Source organism: Salarias fasciatus, chromosome 20 (genome assembly GCF_902148845.1).
Source record: "Salarias fasciatus chromosome 20, fSalaFa1.1, whole genome shotgun sequence".
In the NCBI taxonomy this organism is placed as follows: Eukaryota; Metazoa; Chordata; class Actinopteri; order Blenniiformes; family Blenniidae; genus Salarias; species Salarias fasciatus.
The window spans coordinates 6,823,784-6,844,149 of NC_043764.1; the positions used below are offsets into that span (position 1 = coordinate 6,823,784).

The following is a 20,366-nucleotide window of genomic DNA, read 5'->3' on the forward strand; positions in this document are numbered from 1 at the left end:
ACCAGGCCGCGCAGCCCGCCTCGCTTCGCAGGGCTCCGGCGGTGTAAACAGATCCGGGCATGAATCACAGCGTGGACGTCTTTGTAGCGGCGGACACGACGCGCTGCGACGGTTTGAGGTCTGGCAGTGAAACCAGATGCTCCTTGGCGTGTCGCTCCGGTTCGGCACGTCTGCAGCGGCGGCCGGCTTCCTCCAGGAAACTCATCCACATTGAACACAGATGTTTGCGACGGATGCTATTTATAAATACTGTGTCTCTACGGTCTGCAGACACAAGATGGATAAAAAGACGTGGAGGTACAGATCAGGTAGCAGAGAGGAGCGAGGCAGGAAAGACGAAACCGAAGGCAGAGCATTTCCAACTGGCTTCAAACGGTACAAAGGACAAGATGGATAAAGAGAGGAGGCCGAGCGCAACGCGCAGCGCAGAGGCTGAATGTGTGGATGGAAGAGAGGTGGAGGAGATGGAGGGTTTGGTGTGAGTTCCTCCGAGAGGCGACGAGATGCTGGAGCGATAACGAGCCACAGATGGAAGCCGTTAGCTCACCTCTCATCTCTCCGTCTCTCCGCGTAGCTTTTCTGCACTTAAGGTTTATGTTTTGGTTTGACGAAGATTTGTGTTTACACGTGAGAGATTTATGAGAAGCTACAGCAGAGAGGAAGAGGAAGAGACATCAGAGGAGGATCTGCTTACAGGTTGGAGTGGCTCTGTGTTTAAAGCGACGGGGGCCAGATGGAGTCAGATAAGTAATGACTCTGTTTATGGATGGAACTTCGTCAAAGTGGAGGTTAAAATATGTTGTTTTACCTCCACCCAAATGTCCTAAAGAAATCCATGTGCTTCCTGCCAAAGCTCTGAGCTGATTCTGTTACTTGTTTCAGCTGACTTTGGGATTCATGATGTGATTTCAAAGAGCCATCAAAAATGATGGTCTTGATTCAGTCAGAGATTTTAATTCAGTTAAATGTAAAGAAAAGCACATTACAATCACTTGCAAATCTCAGAAGTGAATGCTTTAGTCCAAATAGAAGATAAACAACATATCGGATGTCCAATCACTGCAACATTTTAACATTTTGTGGAAAATATTAGCTGACTTTGAATTTGATGGCAGAAAAGCATCTTGCAGATATTTGAACAGAAGAAACAAACACATCTGATTGCTGCTTAGGTTGACTGGCAACAGGTCAGGAACATGATTGGCTTCTAAAATTAGTGTCTCAGAGAGACACAACCTCTGAGATGCAGTTGGGCAGAGGTTCACTACTTGAGACGAAGTTTGAGAAAAAAATGTTCCTCGTTGCGAAATACGCAAAGGCTTTTGAAATCCTTCCATCTTTGGCATTTATTATTGCCATAAGATTCAGAGGGAGAGGCTCTGGAGAGCCGGTCCCACTTCTTTTGTGTTGCTTCCATCAAATTCAAACGAGCCAAAGTTTTCACATGAAACAGGCATGTAACATCGTCATCATCGCGTATCGTGTTTTTGTGTTCAGTCTGGATTGAAGCACGGCTTTATGAGATTACAGCATTCTGTTTTTATTTACACGAGATGCGACGTCCAAATTTTGGAAATTGAGTTTTCTAAATCCAGAAGTAAACGTACAAAGTCGTCTCCTCAGTAAGAGTATAAAGTTACTTGTTTTCATTGTTTGCAACAAGCTATTGATACACTTTACCTCTATAAAATGTCAAAGTTCAAATATTCAGAGGACATTCCTCTGGCAAACAATGAAGTTATGATTTCCATGTTGTGTAGACACACAATCAGACACGTTATTTGTCTGTTTAAGGAATAATTTATTTGGAGATCAGAAGTTTGAATCGTTCAAATTGTGTGTTATCAATATAGAAGTTGCAAGGCAGACTGGATGTTGTAAATGAGAATTTCAAGGTAAAAGAACTCAAAGGTAACATTACTACAGTAATGTTGGTGTTTATGATTCATTTCTTCCTCGATGCTGGTGAACAACATCCTGCGTCCTTCACTGTTCAAAGGCAAACGGCGGCCTGTGAGCGTCACATCTCCACTTCATGCCCACCTTATCTCAACGCGGTCAGTCACACACCGCCTCGTCATTTTTCACCGCTCCCGCCGGAGGTCGGGGGTCATCTCGGGGCTCGGAGCTGCTGGGAACAAGTTAAACTTGTGGAGACAGGCATTAGAAGAGGTGTCTGCTCGTTCTGCTGATAAACCATGTCAGTAAAACACAGATTGCTCCACCGTGCTGAAACTTTCTTGGCCTGGCGTGTTGATATCAGTGCAGGAGTGTTGATGTGCGGTTCATGTGTGTTAGTGAATTACTGCAGTAACTGTAAGTCGACGCGATGCTGTAACTCCACCGGCTTGTAATCTTAAACAGATGGGAGATGTTGCAACGTGTTTGATAGTTTTCAACTCTGCTGAGGAAATGAGAGTTGATAAAAATGAATAGTATGCTGTGACATATATCTCCTGATATGATGCTGCGAAGGTTTGAACGATCTTGCAAAAAAAAAAACCTGTGAATTTGCATCAAAAGTTTCTGTAGTTTTCAAAATGTTTCAGTGTCAGTGCAAAACGTTTCTTAAAGGAAAATACAAATGTGTTTTTATTTGAAATGTTGTGTAAACGGAGTCTAAGAATAACAGTGATTATTGAAATGAGTGCTCTGCATGTTTTCGATCCTGTTTGTGCGATCATCTCTGGCGCTCATCATGGAGTGATCGACTTGTGTTGATGAGGAAGGTTATCAGGTCAAAATCATGTAAAACGACAAAGAACTCATCAGTCCAGTTTTTTTATTGTTCGCTTTAGCAGTGAATCAAACTGCGACGGATCAACAGGCTAAATCAGGTACTACGGTAAAGAATTCTGCTCTTATCCCCTTTAAACACAAATGTAAAATGATCTCTTGTGTTCAATTAAGATGACTGATAAAACAGAGGTTTGAGTCTATGTATATTTACTGAGTCTGAAACTGTCTGAATGCATAACAAAGCTGTTTTGAAGAAAACAGCAAGTTTCTGTTAGAATAACGACAGAGGTTCAGCTCGTACTTTCAGGCCATCTTGGTTCAGTTACCTGATCTGTTGTTTTCACCTTCTGGCTCCTAAAATGCTCACATATGTTGTTTTTGCTTGAGGATGACTTGATTGTACATCAGGTTAAAACGGTTATTTACCTCTGTGTCTCCTGCCAGTCCCAACAAATCAATCAGACACGATTTCTACCATCATCTGCCTCTCTGCTTTGCTTTGCCCGACTCATTATTTTCTGACTGTAGCCAGCATGTAAACGCCACAGTGCCTTCTCATCCTCTTTTCTCGAAGTTCATCTTTAGCTCTGTAGCTTCGCCCGATTCCCTCTCTCCCTACAGTACGTCCCTGATGCATTCCTACTTACGTCTCTCCTCATTATTCTCTGGCTCCCAGCTTTAAACTTTTACATCCAGTACGTCTGACAGAAATACTTCCCCCACCGCGCTCTTCTGAGGATTTCTTCTTTTTTTTTTTTTGCAACAGCATTGAAAGCCTCAGCGGAGGACAGCGTTTCACCAGAGCTGCTGATTCATCCTGGTTTGATTTTGGCTGTTGTACAAAGCTTATTAAAGGGTGTAAATGCAGAAACACATGATGAAACTGTTAAAAGTGTTCTTGCAACACTGTTAAAGTTTCTTCTGCACCAGAGTGAGGCTATTAAAATGTTCCCCAGTTGTACCTGTGTTGTAGGAAGGAAAATGAAGGAAATAGGGAAACTGAAAGACTGCTGAATGTTAATGTATTAACAGACTGAAAACAGTTCATTCTTTTATAACAGCCTATCAAAGCTTACTGTCACTGACCAAAGCACAACCAGATATAGAGACACAAAGCAGTTCTTATTTATCGAGTCCAGCTGAAAGTCCTGAAGTGAACCTGTGTAACAATTGGTCAGCAGATGTAGGAAAATAAAAATCTAGACAAAAACTTTCATGAAACTAAACAGTTCAGTGGACAGAATGCACATGTACAAGGACAAGCTGAGGTCCTGTTCATACAGAAAAGGATCTGAAAGCTGCCATGTAACCGCGTTGTGACAGTAAATGGTTAATAAATGTACATTTCCCTTCAAGAAATGCTGTTAAACTAAAAAAAAAAGAGTGAACAGAACAAACGTCCCCCTGAAAGCTGCTGCATTATTGATTTGTTTGCACGTTTACTTCCAGCCAAACAACAGAGCGTTGTTCTTTCTCAATTGTTGCCGCCGCTGCCGTGTCAAAGACGCTTCAGAGAGAGAAACAAGACACTTCAGTAGAGCAGACAGACTCAATCTATTGTTCAGCCTGCCGATTGTTCTTCCTTTATGTTCATGGTGATGGAGGAGATGAGGGGTGGTCTGTGGAAGGGTGGGAAGATCTCTGGGAGGTTTTTTTTTTTGCTGCATTTTTTTGTATGCAAATGCTTTGGAAATAAATTTTCATCTGATTAAATACAAGACAGGGCTTCAACAGGACTAGAAGCAGGATGTAGCTGAACATGATGTGGATATTAAAACACACCTGTAAGACATGACTTGAGAAAACCCTGTTAAAGACCCGATGACGCCACGACAAGCAGTCGCTGTTACTCTACGATGGCGTTACAAGCAACACAGCCAAGATGTGCGTCTTGCACCGTAAATCCGTCCTTCTCCAGATCGCTTCGTTCAACTCGCGGGTTGTATAAACGGATCCCCTCTGATTACAGGAACATCATTAACAGGTCGTCAGTCAGAGTAACGCAGTCTCAAACAATCACATCAACACCAGTTCAGAGATACAAATTAACCTCAAACTAATGTTGTTTGACTGTGGGAAGAAACAGGAGCGTCTGGGGAAACGCCACATAATTCCTCGCAGAAAGCCCCAGAAGCTCGGACTCAAGCCGGGGATTTTCTAGCTGTGAAGCAGGAGCTCTAACCACACCGCTGTGAGGCCGCCGGTGAATCCAGTTCAAAACAAAGATACGACTCATTTAATAACTAAGAAAATAATTCTGGCTGATCCAGCGAGAAATCTTTCAGCGAGTTTGGTGTGTGTGTGTGTGTGTGTGTGTGTGTGTGTGTGTGTGTGTGTGTGTGTGTGTGTGTGTGTGTGTGTGTGTGTGTGTGTGTGAGGCCCCATTGATGGACAAGGTGTCACTGCAGCATGAGGCCCTCGTGCTTCACTCGGTGCCCCTCATGAGTGACGAGTGACTTGGCGTCCTTTCCCACTGAGTGTGTGTGTGTGTGTGTGTGTGTGTGTGTGTGTGTGTGTGTGTGTGTGTGTGTGTGAGTGTGTGTGTGTGTGTGTGTGAACAACAGGCTGGACTGATGAGTGTTGAGGGACGGACAGAAGGCTGATTCAGACCGAGGACTCCTTCGCCGAGTGCTTGGCATTCCGCTGTCGTCTTCTCTCTGGAATATTCCTGACGTCTCATCGTCACCTTGACAGAAAGAGAGAGAAGGAGGAGAAAGTGGGAGACGGACGGGAAAACAGGGTTTATTTGAGAAAGAGCAAACATTTCACAGGTGGCACAGCGAGTCTGAGCAGCAGTGGATTTGTGTGTTTATGCACTGATGGAGGCTCCACATGTACATGAACCCAAATTCAGTCATTTCATATTCACACAAACATTCAAAGTAGGGCTGGGCGATATATGGAATTAATTTGATTAATTTGATTTTATATTTTCAATCGATGTGAAAAATAATAAATTGCAACATGGAGTTTCATTTTTTCTGTCCCTCCGTCATTTTTACCGGACGCGTGTAATACACACAGTCGCCACCAGGAGGACTGGCGCTGTAGCACAGACTACAGTCAACATTGTCTTACAAATGAGAAGAAGAGCCCCCAGCCGGGGACAGAGAATGCACCAATGACGTATAGAATTTCTGTTTGTTTGTGTTTGTGTTTGTGTGTGTGTGTGTGTGTGTGTGTGGTGTATACCTATTGATGGTGCGGTTTTTACTCTTGTTTTTATTATTGTTTTACTGTTCAGCACTTTGCGTTGTTTTTATTAATATGAAAAAGTGCTATACAAATAAAGCTTGATTTGATTTGATTTGATTTGATTTGATTTGATTTGATTGGGTGAACAGCTCCGTCTCACCAAGGTGCTGCTGCTTAAAAAAAATCCCCTCACAGCTGTCAGAGCTGGATGAATATATGTCTGTGAAATACATTCACTATATGACAGTGAAACAGAAAAGCCAGAGCTCTTAAACTCAGGCTTGGAGAAAGTGAGTGGTTAATCGCTCCTGGATGAACTGTATGTATTTCCTCCATTCAGACCCAAACTCCAATTTAATGCATTCATCTGCATCTCTGCCAGTCCTGCAATAATCCCAATGTTTTAATTCATCTCAATTATTAGCCATCACAGAAGAATGGGGGGGGGGGGGGGGGGGGACACAAAAAAACAAAACTTTCCACGGACTCCATGCCTTCAGAGACAGAGTGGACGTATAATGAAACTTTTCCTAATCAAAGCTCAAGGAGTTTTTATTCTGATTTAAACTATGAAATCTGTGGACAAAAAGAATGATTTAAGATATTTGGTGATTTAAAAAAGTTGCCTTAATTTGTCACGGACTGCTAATAACTTTATTCTACTGTTCCACTCGGGAGTCAAAAGTAAAAAAAAACAAGAAAACAAAAACAAAACACACACATAGATTAATAAGCTGAATTATTATCAAATGTGGAGGGTAAATTATCAGAAAATGATCTGAATCTGAATGATCTGAAACTGTTTCCCTCTTCTGTACTGGATGTACTGGAACATTTAAATCTTCTGACAAGGTCCCGACAGTCCATGCTCCGTTCCCGGGGGGGGGGGGGGGGTCCACGCTGACAGAGCGATACCGATGTGAATCAATGAATGAGTTCTTCACTTATTATTTAAAGTGGAGATGAATGTTGAACGTTGGACGACGCGAGATTTGGAAGATTGAGGAGCCGATTCTCGGCTGAAGAATCTGCTAGTGTGTGTTCTGCTCCAGAGCGACGCCACACACTAGAAGATCAGGAGAGGAAGATCAGGTGCGATCTGTCCTCTGTTGTCTTCTAGTGTGTGGAGTCTGAATTGAGAAGGATTGAAAAAATCCTGTAGTGTGAACAGCCACAGTTTAAACTCATCTGAAACCTTCTGATCTGTGTGTTTGAGGCCAATAAGTTTATTATTCTAACAGAGAAAGAGGCTGGTTCATGTCAGCATTTCTCCTTCATGTGTGGTTGTTTGTCTTAGAAGTGAGTCTTGATTTAAACATTTCATCAAGTCAATCTGAAGCCTGCTTTCCACGAAGCAACTGAATTTACAGTCAAATGAAAGTGAAAAACTGTGAGATTTTCTCGCCTGAATCTAAAACTTCACACATTTTTACACACTCACTGTGGCTGAATGGATGATCGTACAGAGATAAAATCTTCACCATAAATCCACGAAAGGCTTCTGATGGCCACAGTGAACAAAAAATGTTCAATTTTTGCCTTTTGGTTCTCGAACAATGGCATTTCTTCAACCTTGTGCACACCTTTAAAAACTGCTGGCAGCGAGTGCAGCTCGTTGCCATGGCAACAGGCACCATTGGGTGTGACATCACTGGACACGCCTTTGGTCTTGTTCCAGCTCTGACGACATCATCATGTGTTCTGCACCTTTCAGATTGGCTCTGCTGATCTGTTTCACTTTGTGTCAGAACTCCAGCAAGGAAGCATCTGGTGCATCTCTGCTCCACACCGAGAGATTTTAAGCGCGTTTCTACACATTTCTACACAGTTAGCGGCGTTTCATACACAGTTAGCTGCATTTCTACACAGTTAGCTGCATTTCATACACAGTTAGCTGCATTTCATACACAGTTACCTGCATTTCAAACTGTCAGTGGCATTTCAAACACATCTCAGAAATGTCCAACAATCAGAAACCCAGAGGCAGAGGCGGGTTTCCTCAGAACCCTCGCCATCGGTTCAGTGTTCCTCCGGAACTTCTCAGTATGCGATCTCATATCGATGAGCTCCTGAAGACGATTCAGATGAGAGAAATGGAGCTCGTGGCTTTGAGAAATGATCTGAAGGAGAAGACAGGAAGGCTGGAGCAGGAGGAGAAGGAGAAGCAGTTCCTCCAGGACAGAAACAAGTTCCTCCAGGCCACAATAGAGTCCCTCCAGGAGAAGAACGAGCTCCTCAAAGCCCCAAATGACTCCCTCCTCAAGGAGGACAAGTCCCTCGAAAAAGAGAACCAGACCCCGAAGGAGGAGAAGCAGACCCTCCAGGAGGAGAAGCAGTTCTTCCAGGCCAGAATAGAGTCCCTCCAGGAGAGGAACAAGTTCCTCGAAGCCCAGAACCACTCCTTCCTGGAAGAGAATGAGTCCCTGAATGAGGAGAACCAGACTGTGCAACAGAAAAACCAGTTCCTCCAGGACGAGAACCAGACCCTCCAGAAGGAGAACCAGTTCCTCCAGAAGGAGAACCAGATCCACCAGAAAGACAACAAGACCTTCCAAAAGGAGAACCAGACACTCCAAAAAGAGATCTGGACCCTCCAGAAGGAGAACCAGCCCCTCCAAAAGGAGAACCAGATCCTTCACAAGGAGAACCAGACCCTTCACAAGGCGAGCCAGACCCTCCACAAGGAGAACCAGACCCTCCGGAAGGAGAACCAGACCCTCCGGAAGGAGAACCAGACCCACCAGAAAGAGAACGAGACCCACCAGAAAGAAAACGAGACCCACCAGAAAGAGAACGAGACCCACCAGAAAGAGAACAAGACCCTCCAAAAGGAGAACCAGACCCTCCACAAGGAGAACCCGACCCTCCGGAAGGAGAACCAGACCCTCCGGAAGGAGAACCAGACCCTCCGGAAGGAGAACCAGACCCACCAGAAAGAGAACGAGACCCTCCAAAAGGAGAACCGGACCCTCCGGAAAGAGAATGAGACCCACCAGAAAGAGAATGAGACCCTCCAAAAGGAGAACCAGACCCTCCAGGAGGAGAAGCAGTTCTTCCAGGCCAAAATAGAGTCCCTCCAGGAGAGGAACGAGTTCCTCGAAGCCCAGAACCACTCCTTCCTGGAAGAGAATGAGTCCCTGAATGAGGAGAACCAGACTGTGCAACAGAAAAACCAGTTCCTCCAGGACGAGAACCAGACCCTACAGAAGGAGAACCAGTTACTCCAGAAGGAGAACCCGATCCACCAGAAAGAGAACAAGACCTTCCAAAAGGAGAACCAGACACTCCAAAAAGAGATCTGGACCCTCCAGAAGGAGAACCAGCCCCTCCAAAAGAAGAACCAGACCCTCCACAAGGAGAACCAGACCCTCCGGAAGGAGAACCAGACCCACCAGAAAGAGAACGAGACCTTACAAAAAGGAAACCAGACCCTCCAAAAAGAGAACCAAACCCTCCAGAAGGACAACCAGACCCTCCAGGAGGAGAACCAGACCCTCCAGGAGGAGAACCAGACCCTCCAGGAGGAGAAGACCAAGGTGACAGACACCAACAGGATGTTGGGGGAGACCATAAAGGCCAGAAAGAAACAAAATGGCTTCAGGAAGCTGTTCAGAGGAATAGCGAAGAAGAAAAAGGTTGGAAACGCCACAGAGGAGACCAACAAGGTCATCGTGATGGATACACAGGATTTGTTGGGCAGATGGGCTGTGCTGCATTTAAAGAAGGGCTCTGGGGTGAAGGAGGTCGTCACCACCGTCCAGGGGAACATGACTGTTTCAGAGGTTGAAGTGCTGGAAAAAGGAAAAGGCCTCAAAAGGAAGGTCAAGGAATTAGAGACACTGGCAATCAGGCAGTCGGAGGAAGCAGCTGCTAAAGAGCAGGAGGTGAAAACAGCAGAGGAGAAGGAGGAGGAGGAGGACAGCCGGCCCAAGAGTTTCTGGAGCCGCTTGTTCCGGAAAAGAAAGAAGTCTGACCACAGTCAGTAAAGAGGAGGAGGAGGAGGAGGAGGAGGAGCAGGAGGAGGAGGAGGAGGAGGAGGAGCAGGAGGAGGAGGAGGAGGCTGCTGTGGGACTGCTGGGTTTTTCATGTGCTCTGGTTTCCCCAAAGCGATTGTCTGACACAGCGTCCTCTATCTGCAGCCAGAGAGCCAGTCTGCACTGCAGCAACTGAACTGAAACTAAAATTCAATAAAAATAAAGCAGAATGAATCATATCTGCAGACGTCTTCTCTTCTGTTCATTCACACTGACTGCAGGTTGTCACTGTTGAGGCAGTTCATGCTGCACATGCCGGATCTCCCTGAAAAAGACCCTCGGCTCTGACTGAGATCGGCATACATGGATCCAAAAAGAAACGTGAGAAATAAACCAGATCAATCTGAAAGTAGAAGTGAAAATAAAAATCTATCTGTGAAACAAACATGTAAATGCAGCTACAGCCACCAGTTCAGTAGTTTTTCCTGCTGACATGCAGAGGCTGTTTGCTGGTGTAGTGTTGAGCTTTCTTCTTCATATCCTGTTCTTCTGCATGGAGTTTGCATGTTCTCCCTCTGTGTTTGACTTTTCTCCTCACACATGCAGATAAACTCCTGCTCTGGCTGTGAATGTGTGTGTGTTGTGATGAGCTGCTCGCCTGTCCAGGTGAGGCCTGCTCTCATTGAAGAGCAGCTGCTCAGTTTGACCGAGCAGCACAGGAGACGGTCCGCCTGCTTCTGTAGTGCTGCCACGTGCACGGCTCATGCTGGAAATACAAATAAACGCCTCAGTGTTTTGGTTTCTGCGACGTCGGTCGTCTTCATCCCGACCGGAGGTTTAATATTCAACATAGTGAAGACGCAGCTGAGACTCAGATTAGGGCTGGGTGATGTATCAGCAGGACAATGACCCAAAACACACAATTAAAAACACCCAAAAATGGCTAAGAGGAAAACATTTGTTTGTTCTCAAGTGGCCTTCGATGAGCCTTGACCTAAATCCTATCGAACATCTTTGGAAGGAGCTGAAACATGCCGTCTGGAAAAGGCACCCTTCCAACAAATACCTGCTGGAAGGTGCAGAAGGCTCATTGACAGTTACAGGAGTTTTTTGATTGCAGTGATTGCCTCAAAATGTTGTGCAACTAAATTTCAGTGTAAAGTATAATGTTTGTTATTTGAGTGTTGTCGCTGTGATTGACCTCATATCAGAGGTGATCTGTTCGTGTTCTGACGTCGCTCCTCCTCTCACTCTGCTCTCCCTGCAGACCTGCTGTCCACCAACAGGTCGTCCATCTTCAGCGGTCATCACGGCCAGCTGTCCCTCAGCGCCGTCTTTCTGGACGAGTACCGTGACCGACTCTTCCTGGGAGGGAAGGACATCCTGTACTCTCTCCTGCTGGGACCCACCAGCAGCGAGTCCAAAGAGGTGAGCAGAATTGATGGCCTGCTGTCGTGACTGATGTGCAGTTAGAGGTTAGTTACTGTGCAGTCCGCATTAATCTTTGCATTCTGATTTAAGTCACGGCGATTCTGCAAGTGGTTTCAATTTGTTGGATGAAGATATATGAGTTGAAGAGAAAGAGGAAAGAGGACTTTGTGTTTTTCCTTCTGTGCAGGACATCTGGTGAAATTCTGCCTCCGATAAATCTGACGTTAACCTCAGCTTGCAGTTCAAAAAGCGAAACCATAAAAAAGTGATTAAGCTTTTAAAGCCGTGCAGAGAAAGCTTAAATTATAAGACACGAAAAGATATGTAGTCTTTATTAAGCAATGGCTACAGCCAAGTAGCTTTTTAAACTGCTGGGTCGAGATCAGGACAGAGATCTGCCCCAAACTGTCCCGGAAAATAAAACATGAGAATGTTGAAAGAAAAAATATAAAACAATATCATCATACAACTGGTTAAATGATTAAAAGGCGCTCAAACTGACTGTCCACTCAAGTTTTGTCTCTTTCTCCTTGTAAGGTTATTTTCACTTATAAATTCTTATTTTACTTTTAACTTACGCTTTTTTTCCTTTTATCATGGCTATGTAATTTATCTTGATATATTTACTGCAGTATGAATTTAACGATGTTTTCTCATTTCAAGTCAAGATTTTGCTGAGTGGAATCATGTTGAAGTGGCTGAATTAGATGTAATTCTTTGAAACAAGGACTGATTTTTCCTCTTATCCTGAAGTCAGATTTAATCCCCAACTTCAGCTTCATTTACACAACAGTGTTTTAAAGTGAAGAGAACATTTTTGTTACGTTTTGGGCAACTGTTTACATGACCATGGAAAACGCTGTTTTCTGTAAAGAGCTCCCAAGGTGGAACTTTTTGAAAATGCTCCATCTCAGTGGAAACAGAGGAAAATGCAAATTTTCTGAAATGCTGCTACTGCGCATGGCCAGAAGCAGCTTTTGCTTGTGCCTGAGTAACAATAATAAAAATGACGGTGGCTTGACTCCCCGTCCAGGTTCTCCTGGAAGTTTCTAGTTTAATATATTAGACACAAAACCATCTGTTTTTAGGAACGTCGTGGTGTCTTTTTCCACTTTTATATGTTTACTTGTTGAATTAAATTAAATTAAATGCATGACTTAGTTCAGTTCAATTCAGTTTATTTACATTGCACAACATAGTCTTCCATCATATTCATCTCATGACACTGAAAACGTGGTACGATGTGTTTTCTCAAACAATCAATCACTGTGTGCAAGCTATACTGTGTATAACTGTAACACAGTGTTTCTGTATTCAGATGCAGTTTGTGAACACTTCTAGAAAAATGTGCATCTCTTGTTAAAAACAAATCCACATCGAATGTAATTCATTCCTCAGAACAGCAGATATGAGCTCTGCTGTGATTTGTGTTGTAGGGGAGTTTTTATTCCGTGAGTTACGCCCTGTAGGGTTTCGCTGGGATTCATTAGAAGATTTGGTTGTGAGGAAACAAAAAAGAATGATTTTTTTTGTGATTTACGTTGAACTTTTTGGAAAACTCTGCTTGTTATATTTTTTCTTTTCTTATGAGAACCAAACAGGTCTATTCCTAAATCTGAAACCTGCGAGCTTTGGCACTCCAAATTGGAGCGGCAGTGTGTGAATGTGTGTGTTTCTGCTCCTACACGGGTCACGGACTGAACGGCTGAATGGAGAATTTGGGAACGCAGAGAGCCAGAAGTCGCCCACTGCATCCGCCTCTCCTCCGTCTCCCTCTCAGCCTTCTCCCGCATTAAGTCTTGGCTGACGCTCACACACACACACATACACACACACTGCTCACACACACTCCGGCTCGCTGCGAGCTGCTTGAGCTTTAACTCCCGTCTTTCTGTTGGGAGCCAAGAACTTTACCTGATGCCACATGCCGGCCAAGCACTGAAAGAAAAAAAGAAATAATTTGAATTCACACTGTTTTCCTTCAAATAAAGGATAATCTCGCTAAGATGTCCTGTTTGCCTTGTTGCTATGACGACCAGGTTCATTACTGATTGGAGTGTGTGTCATTTTGCAAAAGCAGAAAATCGGTAGATTTCTGGGTTCATAAAACAGAATTCAGATTGAGACAAAAATAAAGACTCCAGTGTTTTGTGTCTTTATTCCATTCAGGACAAGAATCAATAATGACTCAACGCTTACTGAGCTTGATAATCTCCAGGAAACTGTGTCTGAGTCCGCACTCTTCTGCTGGACTCATCACAATAATCCACAATACTTTCAAGCCTGAATTACTTCAAACTTTCAGTTACAATCCATCTATGTTCATGAATATTCATATTGACCCAAAACTCAAACCGCTCTTCCCTCTTCATCAGCATGTATGGTTTATATTGTGTTGTAAATGTAAAATCTGCTCCTTCAAATGGCAGTTTCCAGGCTTAAACTCACACGGAGAGCACAATATCCTGTTTTGGCCTGAAAGCTCGTTTTGTCACTCATTTGAGTATAAATGCACCATAATAAGAAGTAGATGTGTTTCCAAACAGTCTGGACTTTAATTTATGTCAGATACTATTTACTTTAGTCTGTCTGATTTCTTTTCCCAGAAGTCGGTTCCACTACTTCCATCACGAAATCTGTGAAGTGGAAAAAAAAACAGCCAAATCAAAATTACCTTGGAAAAAGTAATGCAAATACTGACTTAATGCATGTAAACATTTCACATGAGGATAAATATTCCTCTTTCTCCTCTGATCTGTGTTTGATATTGTATCTCTGATTATTGAAGTATTTATTGGCTCTGCTGATCAAAACATGTTCCAGGACTTTTGCATACCAGGTTTAGTTTATAACGTGTGCAGCTGCATATATCTGAAAGATGATTTCTTATCACAGCTGAAGGCCAAGTTTACTGACTGCTACTTAAATCTGGAGCGATCGCTTCGGTCTGAAAGGGTCACAGTGTGAGACGTGTGGATAAAAGCAGATGTGGTGTTGAAACCTTATCGCTGGCCGCTGATACTTTTCCTTCTTTTCTTTTCATCACAGCTTCTCTTTGGGCTCCCGCAGCCTGATTTGCTGTAACTAATGCAAGGCTTGAATGGTTCAGTCTTCATTAAGAACACAAAATGTATCTTTGTAATTTGCTCATCTTCACAAACGATGTGAAGTCTGGTTTTGAATGAGTGCGCCTGTCTGTTATTTTTAGTTTTGTTATTATACAGTTGTCTGTTGATATATCTCAGCTCACGTTTGATCTGAAAAGGATACGGGAGGATTTTGATGTACTCCAGATGAACAAAGGCTTTATTTGATGATTGTTTCTTGGCTGACGTCTTGGGGGATTGTGTTTGGAGCTGCTGTCTCGTCTGAAGCCTCTATTTGTTTACAGGAGTAGATAAAGGTTTAAGTCTGGAGCTGCGGGTCAGACTCTGTTAGCGATCATTACCTGTCTCCCGACACTGGATAAATTTCTTCCTGGTTTAAATAAACACGGTGGCGATCAAAGAATTTCAAACGAGTCGACTGGAGACGTGGTTAATCAGACGCAGGGGCGGGATCGCCGGGCAGAGGTCTGCTATTTTTCATCAGGCGAACACGGAGTGAATCTCTCTCACCACAGACGGAATATTGAAGGAGACGGAATCAGATCACTGCCAGCCACATTCTGGAGAAGGATGATTTCACAGGATATCAGTGTCAGACCGGCGTCCCGTCAAGCTGCTTTCCATCAGACTGCAGCGGCGGCCAACGAGTCTGACAGGCGCACGTTCAGAGCTCCGGCTCCAAAACATTCAGCATTTTGTTTATTCAAACATGAGATATTGATCGTCTCTAGCGGATTTACGCCATTGCAAAACAATTTAAAGACAGTTGCAAATCAGGTCTGATACTGATCAGATGCTGGTCGTCAGTGAGTTGCAAGACCTTTCTTTTTAAGTTTGGTTTATTATTCTCTGTGTGGTGGACCGGCGGCGAGTCGGGATTGGCTCCAGCAACCTGAGACACAATGAGGTGGACGAAACGAGGAAGATATCGATGAATGTCCACCAATCTGTCTAGTTTAGTAGCACTTTGAAATTCTGTTTCCACACAGCTGAAATGTCTCTCTGATTTTATTGAAGCGCAGTTTAACTTCTGTTGGAGATAAATTACAGAATCAGTGGCATCAGAAAGGCCTGCGGCTCAGATTTTACAGTACGTGGACGTATTGTACTCAGAATTTTAATATCAATAAGATGCCTTGTCTGACAGGTATGGATTGATATTTAAATGTAGTGCTAAATGAACTCAGTTGTGCTACAGTGTTACATTTGTAAGGAGCATGCATTTGTGTGGATTGAACCCATGAAAATCCCTGACACTGTTTTTCTTTGCTGTTATTATTGACTAGTTTGTAATTCAAATCAGGGTTGAGTTGTGAATGGGGTGAACAGCTTCCTTTCAGGTTTTTCAGTCAGTCATTAGCAGTCGTCCATCATTTCTACAGTGTAGTAAATGGATAATTTCCTGTAGGAATGAACGGCGTCTCTGCTGTTACTGTTGCCTCTTTCACTTCTGCAGCTCAGAAGCAGACTGCTTCAGGTTGAATTGTACTGAAATCTGTGTGAATTGTAGTTTCTTACCAGTGATATTAATTAATCCTTCATAAATCCTCTCAGCATTCAGAACTAATGGGCTGATATGTGAACCATCAACAGTCTGCACCGGCAAACCTTTATACTTCAGTGTTTCCATTAGTAGCAACAGCTGTGCCAATATCATAATGTCATGTTGCATTTATAGGAGTCAGACTTGCGATTTCAGCTGGATTTAACTCATTTCAGTTTCCATTTTGCCTCCACTGCGCTCGCTGTGACATCCCAGACAAATGTGTGAGGAGGAGGAGTCTGTCTTAATGTTTCTTTGTTGAAATAAACTGTCAAAGGGACTCGCTCTCTGGCCAGATACTCACTTCTCAACCTGAATTACAGTTCAGTGTTTCTCCGTATCTGTTTCTCTCACTTCATCGCTTTTAGTTTGTCCAAACTCTTCAGACACCCTGTAGCTTCGCAGACACACCGGATACATGTCGACTAAGTAAATACAAGTCCGATCCATTTATTTCCCCTCTGCTCTCTATTGTCTTAGTGAAGCCAGTTTCCCGCTGCTGCAGACAGAGATCTATTGTTTCACAGAAGCTCTTTGATACTTTACACGACGCTGTGCTGAAATCAGTTTCTGTCTCTTCGGTTGCAGTTTGACTTCATTTTCCATTTGGAGAATGAAGTGTGAGAAACCGGCCTGTCGCTTCAGGTCCAGGATCTGAGATTCACCTCACGTTCATTTGGAAGAATGAGAAAACGATTCAGGGGCTTCTGTGAAACTTTACAGATGAATTGGAAAGTGTGAAATATATTTGTATTGTTCATGTCTTTACCTGCATGTAGCAATAAAACTAAGAATGGATAAGATTTTTTTTTAAATAATTGAATTTCAAATCAATTTTGACACAAATTACAGTTATTTATCCAACTTCTGCTCCTGAAGGTTTGTTGAGGTGTTTATCGTCTATTATTAAGGTTTAAATTAGCATCAATATGATGTCCTCATAACACATGAAAACATGAGTGTGTGTTTGTGAGGGTTTCTTGAAGCGCTGATATCTACTGGCAGGTTCCTCTGGTGGGATAATAAATCCGTCTCCTCTCACAGAGTCCCTGTTTCACGAGCCAGAAGCTCTTTGGCTTAACATTTGGTGCACCGTGTGGAGGATGTGCTCTGCTCAATTTGCTGCTAATTGCTTTAAAGTTGGATTTATGAGGCGGAAAAATCTTATTTGAAGACATTAAAAAAACCACTCTGATGATCATGCTTTGATTGCATTGACTGATTCCCACTATAAACATGTGGCTTGCACAAAGTAATTGCAGCTTCCATTATAGCAGGATGAGGTGATTCATCGTATTATCTCACAGTTCTGGGTTCATTAATCATCTTGGTGTTTTTCTCTTGGTTTCTCGTTCCGTCTCTCAGATCTACTGGCCCCCGTTACCTGGAAACAGAGAGGACTGCATTCAGACAGGGAAGGACCCACAGGTAAACATTTCCATTCATAATTATGTCTTAAATATGTGATGTGAGAAGGTCGAACACTGAAACTGCTCTTTCAGACCAGGGTCAGCAGGTGCATCTGCATCCAGAGCTCAGACCTCTGGATCCACTCGCGTTGCTCCGTTCACCTTGGCTCACAGTAGACACTCTTTATGAACTGGCTGCGTGTGTTTTCTGGGTGTTTTCACACACAGTCTTGGTGAAGCTGCTCTTCCACTGCCCTCATGTTTCAGTTCTCCAGAGATCCTCCGACCACCTGCTCCCCAGTCTGCTCCTCCCTCCCTGTAACACTTGGCTTTCACAGCCCAGCTCACTTTGCAGCCAAATCTTGTCCGCAGCCTTTGGTGAAGATTTGCTGCCGTACCCTTCAGGACCTGTTTCCTGAGTACTTATTTCCTGAACATAGTCTCGAACCAGTTCCTCTGCCAGCGATCCGTCTGTTTGCTGACTTTCTAATTGCTCCTTCTTGCTCTGTTTGGCCTGTTTTTTTTTTACGTGATTTGCTGAACAAGCCGAGTCTTCGTTTCTACCTTCGGGATGTCCTTGTTGTTTCCAGTAACTTGAACTCTGACTGTACAATGTTGCCAGAAACGAGCTCAACAGACCCTTGTTATACATGAATGAGACGGCTGGTTGACCCCTGCTGCTGAGCAGCTCGCTGCTCGGCTCTGAAATGTCTCCATGAGGACGGAAAAGCAGTTTCCTCCGTCTCTCCGTCAGCTCGTCAGTTTGGTTCGTTGGCTTTGAAAGACGTTGGCTGCCTGTCAGCTGAAGCTTGGAGCCACACCGGCTTCAATTCCACTTAAATCACAGTGACTCTCCTCCATCCCAGAGACTTCTGAGTTTATTGAAAGGCTTTCATAAAGTTTTAAAGCTGTTGAACTATAATACCCTTTATTTTTCATCACGATGAGATTTTTTTCTTGCATTGATATACATGGATTCATCAGGAAATAAGAACATTTTACTGATATGTTGAGAGAGCAGATTGTTGAGTCAGTGGCTCAACAATCTGCTCTTAAGGTTTAATATGGTCCTTTAAACTTTTCCATCCAAAAGGAGAAGTGTTCAGGGAGTAGACTTTGTGCTGGTCTTTGCTGCTGCTGAAAACTGTTGCTGGTTTTGGGAAGCAGGGAAGAAGAAAGGAGGTGAGAAAATAGAAAACAGAACAGAGAAGGAAGTGTAAAATGTTACAAATAAATAGAAAATACAGGTTGTTATAGTGTGTATGTGTAGCTACAACCACAAACTATGTCAAGCAACATTATGCCTCAGTTTTACAGTCATATAAATGTAAATGTATCCAAAAATGTGTCAATACCTGGAATGACTGACTGACAAACATCACAATTATCAGCAGACAGAAGAACTTCATCATTGTAAGTGCTACACTTCGTTGTTTTCATTTTGTAGGACTTATAAAACTCTACTGTTTAGAGAGAGTAGAGTAGAGCGTTACTTTATTAATCCCAAACTGGGAAATTCTGGAAAGAAAAACTTAAATTAATGGCAATAATAATAAATAAATGAATAAATGAAAGTTCCTGCTATTCCATAGTGAGATGCTGGGTCCCAGCGTCCCCCCCCCCCCACCCCCCACCCCACCCCCCCCCACCCCCCCACCCACCCACCACCACCACCACCAACAAAAAGAAGTTGTTTTGAGTCTTGTCTTTATGTGTTTGGACCGTTCTGGCAGGAGGTCAGACAGAAAGTGTCTTAGGTATGCTGTGTCTTTGATGCTGGTTTAAGTCGCATTACAATTAGTAACAGCAGCATGAGCATACGAGGATTTCTTCATAATCCAGCGGAGAGCCGGATGGCGGTCTGCATAGGTCTCATGGGATTTTCACCATTACTTACTATTATTGACAGACTATGTCGTTTATATCACTGAGCTTCTTTTAGGTCCAGTAACTCGTCAACAGTCGCCTCAAGACCTGAAGTAATGGAGCTTTTGAGGACTCAGCGCCTGAACTATTGAACTCTTTACTCACTGCTGTTCGGTCGGCTGATTCTCTGGACTCATTTCAGTGGAAGCTAAAGATCTAAGCTCTACCTCTAAGATCTATTTAAGTGTAAATATTGTGTGAAGCACTTGAAAGTGTCGTGTGTTTCCATTTTTCTTTATGTTGCTTTAGGAATGGATGATGAGTTTGAAAACTGAAGAAAGCGAACACATAATGTGTGGCTTCATTTACGGCATTTTTCTACACTGTCCTGCTGCTCTGCGGAAAAGTTGTGTTGCTAAAGACCGGTCCGTAGTGCAAACAAGGTTGTGGACCGCTGGTCCAAGTATCTGGTGCCAGCCAGCAATGGGCCGAGTGTGTATTTGTTCAGCGATCAGCCACATTCTTAATTGTTTCTGCAAAAGAAAGTTAACGACTAACTGAAATTGCATTTGAGAGAACTTTGTGAAAGTAGAAAAGTTGACTTTCTGTCATTCTCCTCTTCAGAAATTTGAAAAAGTCAATAGAGCATAGAGAATCAGGTGTCAGTGAAAACCGGTTTTCAGCTTTTCTGCCAGTAAAGATGTGTGAAAGAAGTGAATGAAACAGAGTTTACTAAAATCGTGATCCATCCTTTCATCTGTTTTCAACTGCTTATCCGGAACCAGGTGGCAGGGACGACAGTCTACGCAGGGATGCCCAGATTTCCCTGTCTGTAATGGAGATAACATAAAAAAAAACATTGTATGTATACAACACTGGAGTTTTAACGTGCGGTCTGAGTTAAAAAAATTGGAAAAGTGTTTATTTCCCGGGGGGAGGGTGGAGGACGGGGCACATCCGGGGTGTGTGGGATCAGAGCTCGTGTTATGGATTGCAGCTGGTGAAGAACAGCGAGCAGCAGCAGGTCAGGACGGACTCCACGGAGGACCTGTCCAAGTTAATGAGCAGGGAAGAGAGGGCGTTGAACCGGCGGAGGAAGTGA

At 43.5% G+C, this 20,366-nt stretch overlaps 1 protein-coding gene across 1 annotated transcript in view; it reads left to right on the forward strand.

The window, feature by feature from the left end:
• Window positions 1-20,366, forward strand: part of sema3bl (sema domain, immunoglobulin domain (Ig), short basic domain, secreted, (semaphorin) 3bl) — a 68,555-nt gene that overhangs the window by 14,122 nt on the left and 34,067 nt on the right. The window contains exons 2-3 of the mRNA XM_030118476.1: window positions 11,176-11,336; window positions 17,355-17,417. Of these exons, the coding sequence (XP_029974336.1) occupies window positions 11,176-11,336; window positions 17,355-17,417 (224 nt within the window). The remainder of the gene's footprint in view (window positions 1-11,175; window positions 11,337-17,354; window positions 17,418-20,366) is intronic.